Source organism: Stegostoma tigrinum, chromosome 33, assembly GCF_030684315.1.
Source record: "Stegostoma tigrinum isolate sSteTig4 chromosome 33, sSteTig4.hap1, whole genome shotgun sequence".
Taxonomy (NCBI): Eukaryota; Metazoa; Chordata; class Chondrichthyes; order Orectolobiformes; family Stegostomatidae; genus Stegostoma; species Stegostoma tigrinum.
In genome coordinates, this window is record NC_081386.1 from 1216725 (window position 1) to 1237138 (window position 20414).

The 20414-nt window shown below is 50.8% G+C and overlaps 1 protein-coding gene across 1 annotated transcript in view; it reads left to right on the forward strand.

The window, feature by feature from the left end:
- The first annotated feature begins 211 nt into the window (after positions 1–211).
- snrpa1 (small nuclear ribonucleoprotein polypeptide A') overlaps positions 212–20414 on the forward strand; it is a 32071-nt gene continuing 11868 nt past the window's right edge. The window contains exons 1-5 of the mRNA XM_048563013.1: positions 212–341; positions 5846–5993; positions 8695–8773; positions 12887–12933; positions 14904–15006. Of these exons, the coding sequence (XP_048418970.1) occupies positions 260–341; positions 5846–5993; positions 8695–8773; positions 12887–12933; positions 14904–15006 (459 nt within the window). The 5' untranslated portion in view covers positions 212–259. The remainder of the gene's footprint in view (positions 342–5845; positions 5994–8694; positions 8774–12886; positions 12934–14903; positions 15007–20414) is intronic.

Sequence of the window (20414 nt, forward strand, 5' to 3'; positions counted from 1 at the left end):
AACGTAAAACTTTCCTGCTCCTCTGATGCTGCTTGGCCCGCCGTGTTCATCCAGCTTCACACCGTGTTATCTCTAATCAATGTCTCCCACTTCATTTCCAACGTCCAAAGTAACCCTGTGCGCACGGGGCACTATGGGAGTGAGAGCACGGGCGGGGCCGCGGGGCACTGTGGGAGTGAGGGCAGGGGCGGGGCCGCGGGGCACTGTGGGAGTAAGGGCAGTAGCCAAGGCGCAGGTTGGTGTGGGGGTGAGGGTCATCATGGTGAAGCTGACGGCGGAGCTTGTTGAATTAGCAGCTCAGTACACGAACCCGGTCCGAGATCGGGAGCTTGATCTTCGGGGTAAGAGAGTGTCGGAGAAATTTGGCTGATCGTCGAGCTATGCCCGTATCTAGCCGTGGGCCCAGAGGCAGTCTGGGGCAGGACTTCCAAAGCGCGGTTCGTCCTCCCCTCCCCCCGCACCCTCCCTGGTTCTTCTCACCCGCCTTGCCCATCAGCCTCCCCACCCCCCCTCCCTTCACCCTCCCCCCCCCCCCTCCCTTCCCCCTTCCCCCTCCCCCCCCCCTCCCTTCCCCCTCCCCCCCCCCTCCCTTCCCCCTCCCCCCCCCCTCCCTTCCCCCTCCCCCCCCCCTCCCTTCCCCCTCCCCCCCCCTCCCCCCCCCTCCCCCCCCCCCCTCCCCCCCCCTCCCTCCCCCTCCTTCCCCCTCCCCCCCTCCCCCCTCCCCCCCCCTCCCCCCCCCTCCCCCCTCCCCCCCCCTCCCACCCCTTCCCCCTCCTTCCCCCCCACTCCCCCCCCTCCCCCCCCCTCCCCCCCCCTTCCCCCCTCCTTCCCCCCCACTCCCCCCCCCTCCCCCCCCCTCCCCCCCCCTCCCCCCCCCTCCCCCCTCCTCCCCCCACTCCCCCCCCACTCCCCCCCCACTCCCCCCCCCTCCCCCCCCCTCCCCCCCCCTCCCCCCCCCTCCCCCTCCTTCCCCTCCTTCCCCCCACCTCCCCTCCTCCCCCCCCCCTCCCCCCCTCCCCCCCCCTCCCCCCCTCCCCCCTCCCCCCCTCCCCCCCCTCCCTCCCCTCCCTCCCCCCCCTCCCTCCCCTCCCTCCCCCCCCCTCCCTCCCCTCCCTCCCCCCCCTCCCCTCCCTCCCCCCCCTCCTCCCCCCTCCCTCCCCCCCCTCCTCCCCCCTCCCTCCCTCCCTCTCCTCCCCCCCCCCTCCCTCCCCCCCCCCCCTCCCTCCCCCCCCCCTCCCCCCCCCCCTCCCTCCCCCCCCCCCTCCCTCCCCCCCCCCTCCCTCCCCCCCCCCCTCCCTCCCTCCCCCCCCTCCCTCCCTCCCCCCCCCCCCCCCCCCCCCCCCCCCCTCCCCCCCCGCCCCCTCCCCCCCCGCCCCCTCCCCCCCGCCCCCTCCCCCCCCGCCCCCTCCCCCCCCCCCCTCCTCCCCCCCCCCCCTCCCCCCCCCCCCCCTCCCCCCCGCCCCCTCCCCCCCCCCCCTCCTCCCCCCCCCGCCCCCTCCCCCCCGCCCCCTCCCCCCCCCCCCCTCCTCCCCCCCCCCCCCTCCTCCCCCCTCCCTCCCCCCCCCCTCCCTCCTCCCCCTCCCTCCTCCCCCCCACCCTCCACCCCCCCCCCCTCCCCCCTCCCCCCCCCACCCCCCTCCCCCCCCCCACCCCCACCCCCCCCTCACCCCCTCCCCCCCCTCACCCCCTCCCCCCCCTCTCCCCCTCCCCCCCCTCTCCCCCTCTCCCCTCCCCCCCCTCTCCCCCTCCCCTCCTCTCCCCCTCACCCACCTCCCCCCCCTTCCCCCCCCCCCCCCCTCCTCCCCCACCCCCTCCCCCTCCCCCCCCACCCCCCCCCCCCCCCTCCCCCTCCCCCTCCCCCACCCCCTCCCCCTCCCCCTCCCCCCCCCCCCCCCCCCCCCTCCCCCCCCCTCCCCCCTCCCCCTCCCCCCCCCTCCCCCACCCCCCCCCCTCCCCTCCCCCCCCCTCCCCCTTCCCCCCCACCCCCTTCCCCCCCCCCCCTCCCCCCCTCCCCCTTCCCCCCCTCCCCCTTCCCCCCCTCCCCTCCCCCCCCCCCCATCCCCCCCCCCCCCCCACCCCCCCCCCCCCCCCCACCCCCCCCCCCCCATCCCCCCTCCCCCCCCCCTTCCCCCCTCTCCCCCCCCCTTCCCCCCTCTCCCCCCCTTCCCCCCCTCCCCCCCCCTCCCCCCCCCCCCCCACCCCCCACCCCCCCCCCCACCCCCCACCCCCCCCCCCCCTCCCCCCCCCCCCCCCCCTTCCCCCCACCCCCCCCCTTCCCCCCACCCCTCCCCCTTCCCCCCTCCCCCACCCCACCCCCCCCCCCCCCCCTCCCCCACCCCCCCCCTCCCCCCCCCCCCTCCCCCCCCCCCCCATCCCCCCCCACCCCCCCACTCCCTCTCCCCCCCCCCCCCTTCCCCCCCCACCCCCCCCTCCCCTCCCCCCCTCCCCCCCCTCCCCCTTCCCCCCTCCCTCCCCCCCTCCCCCCCTCCCCCCCCCTTCCCCCCTCACCCCCCCCTTCCCCCCCCCCCCCCCCTCCCCCCTCCCCCCCCCCCTTCCCCCCTCCCCCCCCCCCTCCCCCCTCCCCCCCCCCCTCCCCCCTCCCCCCCCCCCCCTCCCCCCCCTCCCCCCCTCCCCCCCTCCCCCCCCTCCCTCCCCCCCTCCCCCCCTCCCCCTCCCCCCCCCTCCCCCCCTCCCCCCTCACCCCCCCCTTCCCCCTCCCCCCCCCCTTCCCCCCCCCCCCCTCCCCCCCCCCCTCCCCCCTCCCCCCCCCCTTCCCCCCACCCCCCCCCTCCCCCCTCTCCCCCCCCTTCCCCCCTCCTCCCCCCCCCTCCCCCCTCTCCCCCCCCCCCCTTCCCCCCTCCCCCCCCCCCTTCCCCCCTCCCCCCCCCCCATCCCCCCCTCTCCCCCCCCCCCCTCCCCCCCTCCCCCCCCCTTCCCCCCCCCCCCCCCTTCCCCCCCCACCCCCCCTTCCCCCCCTCCCCCCCCCTCCCACCCCCCCCCTCCTTCCCCCCCCCCCCCCCCCCCCCCTCCCCCCCCCCCCTCCACCACCCCCCCCACCATCCCTCCACCCCCCCCCCCCACCCCCCCCCCTTCCCCCCCCACCCTTCCCCCCCCCCCCCCCCCCCACCCTTCCCCCCCCCCCTTCCCCCCCCCTCCCTTCCCTTCCCCCCCCCCTCCCTTCCCCCCTCCCTTCCCCCCCCCTCCCTTCCCCCCCCTCCCTCCCCCCCCCTCCCTTCCCTTCCCCCCCCCTCCCTTCCCTCCCCCCCCTCCCTTCCCCCCTCCCTTCCCCCCCCCCCTCCCCCCCCCCCCTTCCCCCCCCACCCTCCCCCCCCCCACCCCCCCCACCCTTCCCCCCCCCCTCCCCCCCCCCTCCCTTCCCCCCCCCCCCCCCCCCTCCCTCCCCCCCCCCCCCCCCTCCCTTCCCCCCCCCACCCCCCCCCTCCCTTCCCCCCCCCCCCCCCCCCTCCCTTCCCCCCCCTCCCCCCCCCACCCTTCCCCCCCCTCCTTCCCCCCCTCCCCCCCCCACCCTTCCCTTCCCCCCCCCCCCCTCCCATCCCCCCCCCCTCCCATCCCCCCCCCCCCCCCCCCCTCCTTCCCCCCCCCTCCCTTCCCCCCCCCTCCCTTCCCTTCCCCCCCCCCCCTTCCTCCCCCCCCCTCCCTCCCTTCCCCCCCCCTCCCTCCCTCCCCCCCCCCCCTTCCCTTCCCCCCCCCCCTTCCCTTCCCCCCCCCCCCCTTCCCTTCCCCCCCCTCCCTTCCCCCCCCCTCCCTTCCCTTCCCCCCCCCCCTCCCTTCCCCCCCCTCCCATCCCCCCCCCCCTCCCTTCCCTTCCCCCCCCCCTCCCTCCCTTCCCCCCCCCTCCCTTCCCTTCCCACCCCCCCCCTCCCTTCCCCCCCCTCCCTTCCCTTCCCCCCCTCCCTTCCCTTCCCCCCCCTCCCTTCCCTTCCCCCCCCTCCCTTCCCTCCCCCCCTCCCTTCCCTTCCCCCCCCTCCCTTCCCTTCCCCCCCTCCCTTCCCTTCCCCCCCCTCCCTTCCCTTCCCCCCCCTCCCTTCCCTTCCCCCCCCTCCCTTCCCTCCCTCCCTCCCCCCCCTCCCTCCTTCCCTTCCCTCCCCCCCCTCCCTTCCCTCCCCCCCCCTCCCTTCCCTTCCCTCCCCCCCCCTCCCTTCCCTTCCCTCCCCCCCCCTCCCTTCCCTTCCCTCCCCCCCTTCCCTCCCCCCCTCCCCTCCCTTCCCTCCCCCCCTCCCCTCCCTTCCCTCCCCCCCTCCCCTCCTCCCTCCCCCCCCTCCCTTCCCTCCCCCCCTCCCTTCCCTCCCCCCTCCCTTCCCCTCCCCCCTCCCTTCCCTCCCCCCCTCCCTTCCCTTCTCTCCCCCCTTCCCTTCCCTTCTCTCCCCCCCTTCCCTTCTCTCCCCCCCCTCCCCCCTTCCCTTCTCTCCCCCCCCTCCCCCCTTCCCTTCTCTCCCCCCCCTCCCCCCTTCCCTTCTCTCCCCCCCCTCCCCTTCTCTCCCCCCCCTCCCCTTCTCTCCCCCCCCTCCCCTTCTCCCCCCCCTCCCCTTCTCTCCCCCCCCTCCCCTTCTCTCCCCCCCCTCCCCTTCTCTCCCCCCCCTCCCCTTCTCTCCCCCCCCTCCCCTTCTCTCCCCCCCCTCCCCTTCTCTCCCCCCCCTCCCCTTCTCTCCCCCCCTCCTCTCTCCCCCCCCTCCCCTTCTCTCCCCCCCCCTCCCCCCTCCCCTTCTCTCCCCCCCCCCTCCCCCCTTCCCTTCTCTCCCCCCCCTCCCCCCTTCCCTTCTCTCCTCTCCCCCCCCACCTCCCTTCCCTTCCCTTCCCTTCCCCCCCCCCACCTCCCTTCCCTTCTCCCCCCCCACCTCCCTTCCCTTCTCTCCCCCCCCCCACCTCCCTTTCCCTTCTCTCTCCCCCCCCCACCTCCCTTTCCCTTCTCTCTCCCCCCCCCCACCTCCCTTTCCCTTCTCTCTCCCCCCCCCCCACCTCCCTTTCCCTTCTCTCTCCCCCCCCCACCTCCCTTTCCCTTCTCTCCCCCCCCCCACCTCCCTTTCCCTTCTCTCCCCCCCCCCACCTCCCTTTCCCTTCTCTCCCCCCCCCCACCTCCCTTTCCCTTCTCTCCCCCCCCCCACCTCCCTTTCCCTTCTCTCCCCCCCCCCCACCTCCCTTTCCCTTCTCTCTCCCCCCCCCACCTCCCTTTCCCTTCTCTCTCCCCCCCCCACCTCCCTTTCCCTTCTCTCTCCCCCCCCCACCTCCCTTTCCCTTCTCTCTCCCCCCCCCCACCTCCCTTTCCCTTCTCTCCCCCCCCCCCACCTCCCTTTCCCTTCTCTCCCCCCCCCCCCACCTCCCTTTCCCTTCTCTCCCCCCCCCCCACCTCCCTTTCCCTTCTCTCCCCCCCCCCCACCTCCCTTTCCCTTCTCTCCCCCCCCCCCACCTCCCTTTCCCTTCTCTCCCCCCCCCCCCACCTCCCTTTCCCTTCTCTTCCCCCCCCCCCACCTCCCTTTCCCTTCTCTTCCCCCCCCCCCACCTCCCTTTCCCTTCTCTCCCCCCCCCCACCTCCCTTTCCCTTCTCTCCCCCCCCCCACCCCAACTGCCTTCCCTCACCACCATCTTCCCCTCCGCCGCCGTCTTCCCCGCCATCCCCCGCCGCCGCCGTCTTCCCCATTCCCCCCGCCGCTGCCGTCTTCCCCATTCCCCCCCGCCGCTGCCGCCGTCTTTTACCCCTATCCCCTGCTTCTGCCTCCCCCCACTGCCTTCTCCCCTCCTGACCCACCACTCTCCTCAACTTTACACACCCCCGACCATCCTTTTGCAGTTGTTGGGCCATTAATAGTTATTGGGTTTTTTCCCACAGGTTATAAGATTCCAGTTGTAGAGAATCTGGGGGCAACTCTGGATCAGTTTGACTGCATTGATTTTTCTGACAATGAAATCCGTAAACTGGATGGTTTCCCGTTACTGCGGAGATTGAAAAGTTTGCTGCTGAACAACAACCGTATCTGGTGAGTGAGAGAATTCCAAAGCAGCTCTCACAGCTCGTTCTCACATTGTAATTGACTATAGGCAGATACACTATGATTGTGAAATAAAAACGGAAAGCACTGCGGATGATGGAAATCAAAAACAAAAACAGAAGTTGCTGGAAAAGCTTGAGATCTGGCAGCATCTGTGGGAAAAAAAATGTCAGGTAACGTTTCGTGTCTGGTGACACTTACACAGGAAGGTTCACTGGACCTGAAATATTAACTTTGATTTCTCTTCACAGATGCTGCTGCATGATGATTGTGGATGGTTAGTGTTAAGGGAAGCTTAGGGATGTCGCTATTTCAACCCTTTCACCATTTAGAGGATACCCTTTTCTATCCTTTTTTTGTTACAACCACAGTATATGACTTCATGCTTATCAATGTAAATTTTATCTCCCACAGTTTTGTTCATTTTCTTCTTTGTAATCTTATATCTATAATGCCACCTAGCATGCTGTGACCCACTGTAGCCCCAACACAGATCCTTGAAGGGCAGCAAGCATGACATGGGGGCGTGTCAGATATCTTCTCCATATCCACTTCTGGTCCAGTATTGCTTGGGCAAGTTCTAAACCAGATCACTAAGTTGTAAACGCTCACTTCTGTTGTGGGTTGCTACATGCATACAAACGTAGGTACTCCTTATATCAACTGCTCATGGAAGCAAACAGGGTAAATGTCACTGAAAAGTGTATTCATAACTACCATTAGATTGTGATATGATTGTGATACGTACTGCTTTCCCTCATGCATGCACTCCCTCGAGAGCAACAGCATCCTTCCTCAGAAAAGGAGACCAAAACTGCACACTGTGTTCTAGGTGTGGCCTCACCAAGGTCCTGTATAATTGCAACAACACATCCCTGCTCCTGTGCTCAAAACCTTTCGCAAAGAAGGCCAATGTATCATTTGCTTTCTTTATCGCCTGCTGCACCTGCATGCTTACCTTAAGCAACTGGTATACAAGGATTTCCAGCCCCACTGCTCACTCCCCTGTCCCAAATTACAGCCATTCAGGTAGTACTCTGCCTTCTTGTTTTTTGCTTCCAAAGTGAATACCCTCACTATTATCCATATTATACTGCATCTGCCATTGATTTGCCCACTCACCCAACCTGTCCAGATCATGCTGAAGGATCTCTGCATCCTCATCACAGTTCACCCTCCCCACCCAACTTGGTATCATCTGCAAACTTGGAGAAGTTACGTTTTGTTCCCTCATCCAAATCATTAATATATATTGTAAAAAGCTGGGATCCCAGCACTAATCCCTGTGACACCCCACTAGTTACTGCCTGCCAATTTGAAAAGTACACATTAATTCCTACTGTTTGTTTCCTCTTAAGATACCTTTTAAGTCATGTACTTGTATCAGTCTCCACCCCTTCTGGCAGCTCATTCTGTACGCATACTACCCTCTGCATGGAAAGGTTGCCCCTCAGGACCCTTTTAAATCTTTCCCCTCTCTTCTTAACTCTATGACCTTAATGAAATTCTATAGCTATAATTCTGTCAAAAAAAAAACTGGTTGAAATTGTTCTGATCTTTTATATTTAGTTGAATGATTTAGCACTACAACAAAACTAAACAAAAAATCTTATGCACAATTCAGATTTTAAAACTTGTCAAATCTCATGATTAAAAGCAAAATGCTCTTTTATACTTCAAACCATTTTGCAGCAATGCAAACAATATTATTTTTTAAAATGGCCATAACCTGTTCATGTTTCATGCTGATTCTCCCCTTCCTACATCATTATCATCCAATATGGGACCGCAAACTTTAAGACTTGATGCCTTTCTATTATCGCCATCCATTTCCTAATTCCCATTTGCTGTTGTATTTTTAGGTGTAAATAAACCTCCATAACTTGAACCCTTTCCAAGTTAATTTGTGTACCTGTTTTGGTTATGGTTCCAGACCAGAGCAATTACTTCCACTTTTGTTGTTTTGTTTTGTAATCTTTTCTTCTGATCCTGCTAGATGTTTATCTTGTAGACTCTTGTGGAGTCACAAGCATGGAAACAGACCCTTCAATTCAACTAGTCAATGTTAACCATAATTCCAAACTAAACTCGTCCCACCTGCTGGTACTTGTATCTTTCCAAGTATTTCTTAATCAAATACTTAACTAAAAATATTTTAAATGTTATAACTATAGCTGCATCCACAATCGTGTGCCTTCTTTCATCTCTGCACTCTCAGGTACTCTGCATCCCTAATTCCATATCCCAGACCTTTTGTGCTTTTTGACCTTCCTGCTGTCCCCAGAGCCCCCAGGTGATGCAGCCTCAGCCACCAATGCTGAATGTCCACTAGTCACAACTTCTGACCTTTTCAGATGTGCAGGGAATACTGATTGAGTTTTGCGACATATTAATCTGGAGGGTAGATTATGGGGGTTAGGGAAGTCCAATTCGCTGTACAAGTGCCACATTGATCTCTGAATAAGCAGTCTGAAAGAAACATTGCCATCAAATGCGTAACATCTGTTGGCTATACCTCATTAGAGCATAGGATACTTCAAAAAGTCCAGGCATGCTATACAATTTTGAGACTATATCAAAGTCAGTGTCTTTCACAGAAATGTTCAAGTACTGTGCAAAGTGTTAGCAGAAGGAATTTTTAAAATGATATGGAGTGTGTTGAACAGTTTGTAAGATGTCTTTGCTTCAGTCGGATAGGTGAGGGCCTCGAGCAGGCGTTGCCCAATCTGCGGGAGCTAGTACTCACCAACAACAACTTACAAGAGCTGGTAAGTTGCGCATATTTTTGAAATGCGATTAACACAGATGTTGTCAACAACATTCAATCTCCCCTGTTGTCAATTACTCTGCCTTGTCCTTGACAATCTCATGTTTTTTGCTGCATTTGAAATGCCTTCTCATATAATAGAGCATTCCACTGCTGGTCTGTCAGGCATGCTTGATCGCGCTCCCACTGGAAGGCTGTTGGTTCAAGTCCCACTCCAGAGACTTGAACAAATAATATTGGCTGTATAATTCTGAGGGAGTGTTTTAGTGTCAGTTGTGCAATATTTTGGATGCGATGTTAAATGGGACCTCCAGTTCTTGCCATTAAAGGTACGTTTGAAGTAGGGCAGAGGCTTTCTCCCTGGTTGCCACTCATAACTTGCTCCCTAAACACAAATCCGGATGCTCGTTGTTATCTGTGGAAGCTTGCTGTGAACAAATTGGTTTTCCAAAACTACAGCAGTGACTCACATGTAATGCATTTCTTTGAAACATCAAAAATCATTAAGTATCTTGTGTGAATGTACAATTTTTTCTGTTTTCTTAAACGTGAATTAAAATTTTCTATTCTTTTTGCATCCAATATTGATTGGGAAAATTCCTATGATGGTTGTCTCATTGGAAAATTTGAACAGACCAGATATCAATGGGATTTTTATGAAAAGTAGTGCAAAATCACCAGAGACCACCAATGTGACTTGCCACACCCAATCTGCAGTATCAGAAACATCCTACATATTTTCTTCCTGATCTGAGCTGTGTTTTCTTGTCATGTGGGTCTGTGAACTCAACTGGCAATTGGTTGCAACAAATATATCTGTTCAATATGTCTGGCAGTAACTTCCTGGGGATACTGCTTTGTCCTCTAACACTTGTCAATATTTAAAATAGAAAAGTTCTGGACAACTATTGTATAATGCGACCTGTGTATAACTTTTTGATCTCACTCTTAATTGTAGTCCTGTGACAATGGTTATAAACAACATGAAAAAAAACTATATTTTGAAACAATATCATTCATTTATTCATTTACATTTAGGCATTTAAAAGACAAAGTTCTTTTTAGGCTCTTTAATCTGTGTAGAAAGCCCAGACCTTGCCTTGGTATTCTCAGTACTTGGTAACCAAATGTCATTGTATTCTGGGACAGTTTGTTAAATGGTGGCCCTAGGGGCACAATGCAGATTTACAGTATTGTCCATCATTCAACAGAATTCCAACTTTGGGACCATGGAATTCCATCTTTGTAATTCTTTTTCCAGCCTTTGCAGAAATATCTTTGAAATATGTTGGCCATAAACCTTTAAGAATGCAACATCACATAATGTCTTCTACAAATGACTTGTTGTTGGCTTTGACAGCAGGAGGTGTCAACGCGCAATGTGCTGCTTTTAACTATCAGTGTGTGTGTGTTGAAAGTGGTACTGGCACAGAAGCTGATGAGTGAGAGGAAAGTTTGAGCACGGTATATAAACATCACAAAAACACAGGAACAGTTTTGAAGTGACGTGTACCCAGAACATGAAGTGGGTGAGCCAAGCCTGGGCAAGGGTGATGCTGACTTCCATAGAATGCAGTTCACAGCATGTGCTAAAATCCCAATGATATAGCTTTTGTTTCTTCCTTTTCTTCATGCTGCTGGCACCTGCTTTAACATCAAGCAGTTTGCCCCAGGGACCAAGACAATGACTTCAGTCTTTGCGTTATTTATTCGTAGGAAATTTCTGTCAATCCAGTACTGGATGTTGAACAAGTGTTTGAGAGAGGTAATGGTGAGGAACAGCTGGATGTTATCACTTTGCACATATATAATGGTATATTTGTCATACATTATAACTATAAGGTCTAAATTAACTACGCAATTTAACAATATATGGAACTGGAATTTGCTGTTACGTTTAAGCTGAGTTGGAAGGTAAATCAAATTCAGACTGTTAGATTGTAACCTGGGGTTTCCTCCATTAACAGTTAAATCCGAAAATAACCCCAGTACTGTTAGGTTGCTCCCAAGTATCTTCAAATCATGTCTACTCCAGCATGTAAAATAAATAAAAAATCTGGCTAAACAATCAGCCAAGAAAAGCACCAAACCTACACCTTTTCAATTATCAAAATTTATCTTTCAATTTCTTGAACAACAGTTCATGTACTAGATATACAGATAGAAATAGGTGATGTTCTAGCACATGCAGTACCAGCTACATTAAACAGTGAAAGGCTGAGTTCACTTTGGTAGTTTGATACAATGCGGCAATTTTGCCAGTGATAAAAGGTAGTCAGGGGAAAAAGTAATATTTCTCACCACTTAAACTTCATTAATTCCACCCATTTGAAATGGCCTAGAAGCATTTCCACTCATTGCAGATAACTAAAGTGCTATAATTACATGATTCCAAGTAGCAAAATGTTTTCCTACCATTTTGTCTTTAGCCACTGTTAACATAGAGATTTACCAGTATGAAACGGAATTAAACTTTAGGAGAGCAGGTTCCGTAGATCAAGTTTGTACTTTGTATTAAAGAAGATTAGAGTGAGATCTAATTGAGATGTTGCAGATGATGAAAGGATTAAATATGACAAGAGAAATTACTTCCTTAGTTGAAGACTCCTGGTGAAGAGGACATAAACTTTAAAATTAGAGCCAGGAAGTTTGAGGTGTGATGTCAGGAAGCTCTTTACACGGGATGGGAACATGGAATCCTCCCGCAAAAGGTTGGAAGTCACTTGAGAGTTTCCACTGTGAGATTGACACATTTTTGCTGCAAAAGAAAATTGGGAGACATGGAACCATGTTAGATAATTAAAATTTAGATGAAGATCAACATAGCTTAATTCAGTGGAGGAAGCTCTTCATGCTGATTTTTTTGTTTTAAATCTATTTTTCTCAACAACCTGTTCATCAGAGCAAATTGAGCTTCAACCCTGGCCTCTCGGTGCAGGAGTAAAGACAGTACCACTGTGCTGTAAGTGCCCTAAAATACAATCCCCATTATCTCAGTCACCTGTATCACATATAGATATTTTCTAATCAACCCATTCAACTGAGACATATAAGGCTTGAACTCAGACTTCCTAGCTCAGAAACGAAAACAGAAGTTGTTGGAAAAGCTCAGCAGGTCTAGCAGCATCAGTGAAGAAAAGAACCAAGAGTTAATGTCTTGGTTCCAGTGACACTCCCTCAGAACTGATGGTAGCTGGGAAGGTATGGTTTCTATGCAGAAGGTAGGTTAGGTGAGGATAGAGCCCAAAGAGAGAGAGAGAGATAAAGAAATAGCATAGACAAAGGACTTGATAATGATCTGACCAGGAGAGTGAATAGCTGTGAAAGGGGCCTGTTGGTGACCAAGGCCAGATGTGTAGGGTAGGGGGCTAAGACATGGGAGATTTTAGGGCCTAAAACTCAATATTGACAGGGCTGCAGGGTGCCCAAACATAAAATGAGGTGTTGTACTTCCAGCTCACATTGAGCTGGAACACTGCAGCAAGCCTGAGAAAGAGATGTTTGCCAGGGAACAGGGTGGTGTGTTAAAGAGGCAGGCAAGTGGAAGTTGAGTCTTTTTTGCGAGTAGAAATGTAGATGTTATGCGAAACGGTCATCCAGTCTACGCTTCGTTTCCCCATTGTAGAGGAGACCACATTGTCCTAGCTGTGAGGAAGGGGCACTGTCACTGTGCCACACGAACCCTACATTTTTTATTTAACTTATTTTTTCCAACCAACTTGTTCAGAGATGTTATTACACATCTCTGGAGCAGGTGAGATTTGAACCAGAGTGTCTCAATCCAGGGGTAAGGATGCTACCACATCACCAAAAGAGTCCTTTTTGTTCACTTTTATACCAGTTTTGCTAATCAGCTGTTCGGGGATGTTTTTACACACCTCTGGAATAGGTGGGATTTGACCCTGGGTGTCTTGGTCTGGCGGTAAGGACACTACCATTGTGCCATAAGAGGGCCCTTTCTTTGTTCTGATTAACCTCCTGTCCTTATGAGCAACAGCTGGTCGAAGTAACATCAGTTTTTCAGTTGTGCAGTATAAGCTCCAAACTTAATTCATGCTATGACCCGTTTGGGAACTTTATCATGGTTAATCTCAACTTCCATCTATCCCTACAGAGTGATCTAGATACACTTTCAACCATCAAATCTCTTACGTTCCTGAGGTGAGTTTGCTTGCTGCTGTTTATTTACACAAATGATATGTGGATATTTGGATTGGCATAATCTCTATGAGAACGTGTTTGAAGCTTGATACCATAGGAGCTGTGTGAGGCAGCATTCTGTCACAGGTTTTCTCTCTCAATCTGTTTTAATGGTGATTCCTGCGTATAATTATTTTTAAGCTTTTTGCTGAAGCTGTGTCTGAATTAGCCTCTGAGTTTGTTAATATACTTGCTATTTGTCACAATACAATAGATGTCTTGCAGGAGATAGCTAATTTTGATGGGGACATATACACTGGAATCGCACCACATGATGTTTTTCTGTCTTTCTCTCAGTTTCTTCCCTAACCAAATATCCATTTTGCTCTTTGTGTATCTTGTTCAGTTGTGTTTTAGAATGATGTATTTGTTGTATCATTTTATAAAGATTGAAGTGACTGAAAAGTTTAAAAACCCCATATAATGAAACATGTCATCACCTTACTGTGGTTAGAATTGTCAAGCCTGCTGCCATTAGCTTTAATGAATACAAAGAAGAAATTTCTTGCACCAAGAAGAAAATATCCCACAGTTACCAGGAACCCCATAACTTTATTAATAGAATTGTGCCAGTTCCCTTGTTTAACCATGGAAGGGCAGAGTGGTACTGAAATTCTGAGATTGACAAATGCTACAATGCCAATAGATGGTAATGTTTCTGGATGTGAGTTTGCTTGCTGAGCTGGCAGGTTAGTTTTCAGATGTTGTGGGCATCGTTGATCATTTCTCTAAGCATTCTGTGGCCGTTTTGCTCAGCTATTCTTTTGTGGTAATGTTACACTATACACACTTTGGATCACAGTTCTTTCCACCTGAGATCTTTGTGTAACTTATTTTAAGATGAACCAAACCTGCTTGGTTCACTTTGGCCTACAGAATTCTGTTAACCTGATATAAGCCATGTGCTTGTTTACACTGATATCTGGGTAGTAATACTTCGATAGCGAGCATTATATCTTCCATATTTTCTTAAGCTTCTTTATTGAATCGTGTCCAGTGAACATCTCTGGTTTCTGTACATCTTCCTTTTTCCTGTAGTTTTCTACAACATCCCATTACAAAGCTAATAGCTTAGGCCCTGTTATAGATGGATTATCTCACGAGTAAAGGCTAAATAGTTGGGAATTTACTCTGAAGAATTTAGAAGAATGAGAGGTGATCTCATTGAAATATGAGAGATTCTTACAGGGCTCGATAGGGCGGCATGGTGGCTCAGTGGTTAGCACTGCTGCCTCACAGCACCAGGGACCTGGGTTTAATTCCAGCCTTGGGCAACCTTCCCACATTGTATTCCATTGGCCACTTCTTTGCCCACTCTCCTAGCCGGTCCAGGTTCTTCAGCAGCCTCCTCATTTGTCAATATGACCTGTCCTTCCATCTATTTTTGTCATTTACAAACTTGGCAACAATTCCCTCATTTCCTTTGTCCTAGTGATTAATGTATGACATGAATAGTTGTGGTCCCAACACAGATCCTTTTGGAATGTACTTGCCCATTTTAACTTTGCCTTCTTGCCAGTCAGCCAATCCTCTATCATTTTTGCCCCTTAGTTAGCAACCTCCTGTATGGCAACTTGTTAAAGGCCTTCCAGAAATCCAAATAGATCAATTCCACTGGCTCTCCTTTGTCCAACTTGCCCTTTACGTCCTCAAAAAATTTAACAGGTTGGTCAGACATGACCTTCTTTTGATGATACCATATTGACTCAAATCTTATTTTACCATGCACTTGCAAGTACTCCACTATCTCATCCTTAATGAGAATCCTTAGAAAAGGTGCTCCTATATATAAGTTAGAAAGCAAAGATTTAACAAAGCAAGCTTTGGTCCTATATATATTGAAAATTGATATTTTGCATCAATCCTTACTGTAGCAGATTCAGATCAATATCATATAATGGGTTTAAATAATGAGAATCGTTAATTTACAGCATCCTGAGGAACCCAGTAACGAGTAAGAAGCATTATCGTCTATATGTGATCCACAAAGTTCCACAGGTCAGAGTGCTGGATTTCCAGAAAGTGAAATTGAAGGTATGATTTAGACCAACTTCAGCAACACATTTTGGTCGCACTGTTTGCTGCTACAAATTTTAGCTTCTGCGGAATATTCTGTTTTTTTTAGGGGAGAAGCTTGTTTGTAGTTGTTTTTGTACACTTCTTGAAGAGTGCAGTGATGACTGTTCCGAAAATTAAAGTTGGAAAAAAAATTGCTACTGAATCAGAACTTCCTTGAGATTTTTCCTTATTCTCTAAACTAGAATTAAAAAATGAAAATCTATTATATTCCACTCTTCTCCCACTCCCCATTATTTTGCCTAGTCTATTCCCATTCTCCTCTTAGATCTTTTAATATCCCACCCAGTCTAAATCTACTTTTGAGTATTCTTCCCTTTAAACATTTTCTGTTTCTTATTGTAAAAGATTTAATTCAGCAGCAGTTTATTTTGGTGTACTCTACATTTTGATGATGTGTGCAAGAGAATTCTTTTGCAATTTCCCTTTAACTTTTTTTTTTAAATCTTAAATTTCACCCTTATTGAAACTTCGGTGACAAGTGAAATCCATTAATTCCTGTTTTTTTGTCAGAACTGTTCGTACTCTTGCCTGTTTCCAGTCTGCCCTTATGATAAGAGAACCTGTGTGCTGATCCATTTCTTCCATGTCTTCATAATAATGAGGCACCAGATATTGTAAACATTCTACCTATAATATTTTCAAATTCACCCTCAGCTCCATGATTTGCTCTGCCCTTTGGTACAAAACCATCAATTCTGGGTTTGTCTACCTGCCCTACCATTTTAGTAACCCATGTATCTGCGTACAAAACTTCCTCCTTATTAATATAAATTTATGTTCACCTATCTTATTAAGCCAAGCTAATTTGAAGTAAAATGACCTGATTGTACCATTATATGGCCCAGTGATTTTCAGCCTTTTACTCGTGTTTGGTCTGATTCAACATCATTAGCTTTGTGCACAATGTTATGATTTTGATTTATTGTTGTCACATGTACCAAGGTACAGTGAAAAGTATTTTGAATGAATAGATAGAATGTACCATTTGTACAGGTATATAAACTTTTTTATTTTTCACCCAATGGAAGAGGGCAGAAGAAATTATAACCGGGACAGGAGGGGCCTTTGACTATGTAGCATTTCATAAGGATTGGAAGAAAATGTGCATAGGTCATGTCCAAAATGATGCAATCATATGACAGGCATTTTATATTGTATGGTGATCTTACTTAAGACATATCTTCCTCTGTTGATAGCTCTGTAGGTGTAAATATGGGAGAGAGGGATCCTTTCATACGTGGTGTAGCAGCTGGTTTTAAATTTGACTGGCCATTCAGCCCTAACCCTTGTCCCAAACCCTTAATGTTAATGAAATGGGACCGCACAATGCTTGTGCTGAAGTAGGGAAAAGAAATTCTTTTTCAGGTTGGCAACACATGCAGTTGCACAGGGAACAGTTCAGGGACTGCAGCTGTTTATAATATACAATGATAACTTGGAGCAAGGAAGTGGATATTGTGTAGCCAAATTTGCAGATATCAGGAAAGTAGGTGGAAGGTTGAGTGGGATTAAAGAGCAGAAGTACTGACCATTGTGGGATACAAGCAATTTACAGAGAGACATTGATGGGTTATGTAAGTGGGCAAAAAGTTGACAAATGGTAGTAATGTCAGAAGATGAGAAATTGTTCATTTTGGAAGGGAAAACATAAGAACTAATATTATTAAAATGGAGAAAAGCTGCAACCCCAATGAACTTGGGCATACTTACACACAACACAGAAAGCTAGTGTACAAGTAGAACAGGTAATCAGGGAAGTTAATGGAATATTGGCCCATTTTTCAAAGGAGTTGGAATCTAAGAGTAGGGAAGTCTTATTTCACCTGTACAAGGTGTTGGTGAGACCTCATCCAGAGTACTGTGAATGTTTTGGTCCACTTATTTAAAGAAAGATATCATTTTATTGGAGGCAGTTCAAAGAAAGTTCATTCGGATAATCCCTAGTATGTAGGGATTGTTTTAAAAGCAAAAAAAATTTAAAAGATTTGGACTCTACACTTTGGAGTTCAGAAGAGTACGACGTTTAAAGTTTTTGAGAAGATTTGTAGGTTGAGTTTGTCGACTTGCTTGCTGAGTCTGCGTGTTTGATTGCAGACATTTCATCACCCTGCTAGGTAGGTAACATAATCAGTATGCTTCAGGTGAAGTATTGGTGTTCTGTCCCACTTGTTGTTCACATGCCTTGGTATGCTGGGGTGGTTAGTATCACTTCAGTTTCTGTTATTAGGTCGTTTGTATGTCAGGTCCCGTTCAATGTGTTTGTTGAGTGGAGTTCTGGTTGGAATGCCAGGCCCCCAGGAATTCTTATGGTCTAATTCCCTGGGTATCCCTGTTTGGCTTGTGCTATTAAGGACGTTTTCCCAGTCGAATTTGTGTCCTCTTTGTCAGTGTTTATTGAGACCAGTGAGAATTGGTCATGTCTCTTGGTGGCTCGTTGGAGTTCATATATCCTTATTGTCAGTTTTCTTCCTGTTTTGCCAATGTACTGTTTCTCACAGCCCTTGCATCGTATTTTGTCTATTACATTAGTTTTATTGGTTGTGGGTATGAGATCCTTTACATTTATCATGGTGGTTGTTGGTTTGTGGGTTACCCTGATAGCTAGGGGTCTGAGTAGTGTTATGGGTGGCTAATATATCTGGCCGTGTTGTGTTCTTCTGTTGTGGCCTGTTGCGGAGGTAACAGCAGATTGTGCTTTTTGGGTCTCTGTTCCTTTTAAAAACTCTGTACGAGTGCTCCTGATCTGCTTTGCACAAATCCAGGTTGCTGCAGTGTATTGTGACCTATTTGAATAATTCCCTGATTCAGCTCCATTTATGGGTGTTGTGGCGGTTGCTGGTGTAACTGATTATCTGGTCCGTATGTGTGGTCTTCACGTGCTAGTCCGGAGTTCCCCATTGTTCTTACATTCTACTGTTGTGTCTAGGAAGAGTAGTCAGTTATTGTTCTCTTCTTTTGTGAATTTTATTGTGATGAGGATGCTGTTTATGTGTTGGTGGAATTCTTCTAGTCTTGTGCGTTTGATAATCATGAAAGTGTCATTTACATACCAGACCCAGAGTTTAGGTTGTATAATGGGGAGCGCTGTCTGTTCTAACCTTTGCATTACTGCTTCTGCCATCAGGCCTGATATCGGGAATCCCATTGGTATTCTATTGATTTGTTTGAATATACAGTCATTGAAGGTGAAGTGGGTCATGAAGTGATCACAACTGTAGTCTACAACCTCAAGAATAAAAGGTGATCTCATTGAATCATTCATTTGACAGGATAGATGCTGGAGGATGTTACCCTCATGGGAGAGTGTAGGTCCAGAGGGCATAGTCTCAGAATAAAGGGGTGCCAATTTAAGGCTAAAGTGAGGAGGAATCCCTTCTGGGAGTTGTGAATCATTGGAAATCCTTCTCATAGAGAGTTGCGGGATAGAGTCCTTGTATCTAAAGAACAATACTGCACAGGAACAGGCTATTTGGCCCTCCAAGCCTGCCTCAAAACATTTTGCCCTTCCATACTAAAACTGTCTTCACTTACAGGTTCCGTATCCCTCTAATCCCTTCCTAGTTGTGTATTTGTTCAGATGTTTCTTGAATGCTGCTATTGTATCTGCATTCACCACCACCATCTCTGGCAGTGTGTTCCAGGCACTCACCCTCCTTTGTGTGAAAACCTTGCCCCTCACATCTATTTTAAACTTCTCCCCTTGCATCTTGAACTTGTATCCCCCAGTAATTGACTGCTCCGCCTTGACGGGGGGTGGTGGGGAAGCCTCATACTTTTCATTCTATCCATGCCATTCACAATCTTATAAATTTATATCAGGTCACCCCTTACCCTCTTGCGATCCAGTGAAAACAAACCCAGTCTATCCAACTTTTCTTCAGAGCTAAAATACCAGGCAACATCTTTTCTGCACCCTCTCCAAAGCATCCACATCCTTCTGGTGGTGTGGTGACCACAATTGTGTGCAATATTCTAAGTGTGGCTGAACTGAAGTTCTATAAAGCTGCAGCTATCTATCCTTATACTCAGTGCCTCTTCCAATGAAGGCAAGCATGCCGTATGCCTTTTTTACTAGTTTATCTATCTGCACTGCCACCTTCAGTGATTTGTGGGCCTGCACACCCAGATCCCTCTGTATATCAGTACTCCCAAGAGTTCTGCCATTCACTATATAATTTCCACCTGTACATGACCTCCCAAAGTGCATCCCCTCATATTTGTGTGGATTAAACTCCATCTGCCATTTTTCTGCCCATATCTCCAACTGATCTATGTCCTCTGACAACCCTCCTCACTATCCACAACTCCCCCCATCTGTTTCATCCACCTGCTTACTAATTAGACCAACTATGATTTCCTCCAAATCATTTACGTAGGACATGGACAGTAGAGGTCCCAGCACTGATCCCTGTGGAACACCACTAGTCACAACCCTCCATTCTGAAAAGCATCCATCCACTGCTATCCTCTGTTTCCTATGACTAAGCCAGTTCTTTATTCATCTTTCCAGCTCACCCCTGATAGAATTTGACTTCACCTTCTGCATCAGACCTTGTCAAAGGCTTTACTGAAGTCCATGTAGACATCATCACCTGCTTTGGCAACGAGTGGTGGTTGATGGAAAATATTCAGCCTGGAGTCTGGTTACTGATGGTATGCCTGAAGGATCTGTTTTGGGACCACTGCTGTTTGTCATTTTTATAAATGACGTGGACGCAGGCATAAGTGGATGGGTTAGTAAGTTTGCAGATGACACTAAAGTCGGTGGAGTGGTGGACTGTGTGGCAGATGTAGCAGGGAGACTTGGATAAACTGCAGAATTGGGCTGAAAGGTGGCAAATGGAGTTCAATGCAGATAAATGTGAGGTGATTCACTTTGGGAAGAATAATAGGAAGGCAGAATACTGAGTCAATGGAAAGATTCTTGGTAGTGTGGATGTGCAGAGGAACCTTGGTATCCATGTACATCGATCCCTGAAAGTTGTCACCCAGGTTGATAGTGCTGTTAAGAAGGCATACGGTGTGTTAGGTTTTATTGGTAGATGGATTGAGTTCGGGAGCCGTGATGTCATGCTGCAACTGTACAAAACACTAGTGCAGCCTCACTTGGAATATTGTGTACAGTTCTGGTCACCCCATTACAGGAAGGATGTGGAAGCATTGGAAAAGGTGCAGAGGAGATTTACCAGGATGTTGCCAGGTCTGGAACGAAGGTCTTATGAAGAAAGGCTGACGGATTTGGGTCTGTTCTCATTGGAGAAAAGAAGGCTAAGAGGGGATTTACTAGAGACATATAAAATGATCAGAGGATTAGATAGGGTGGACAGTGAGAGTATTTTTTCTTAGCCTGACGTCAGCTTATA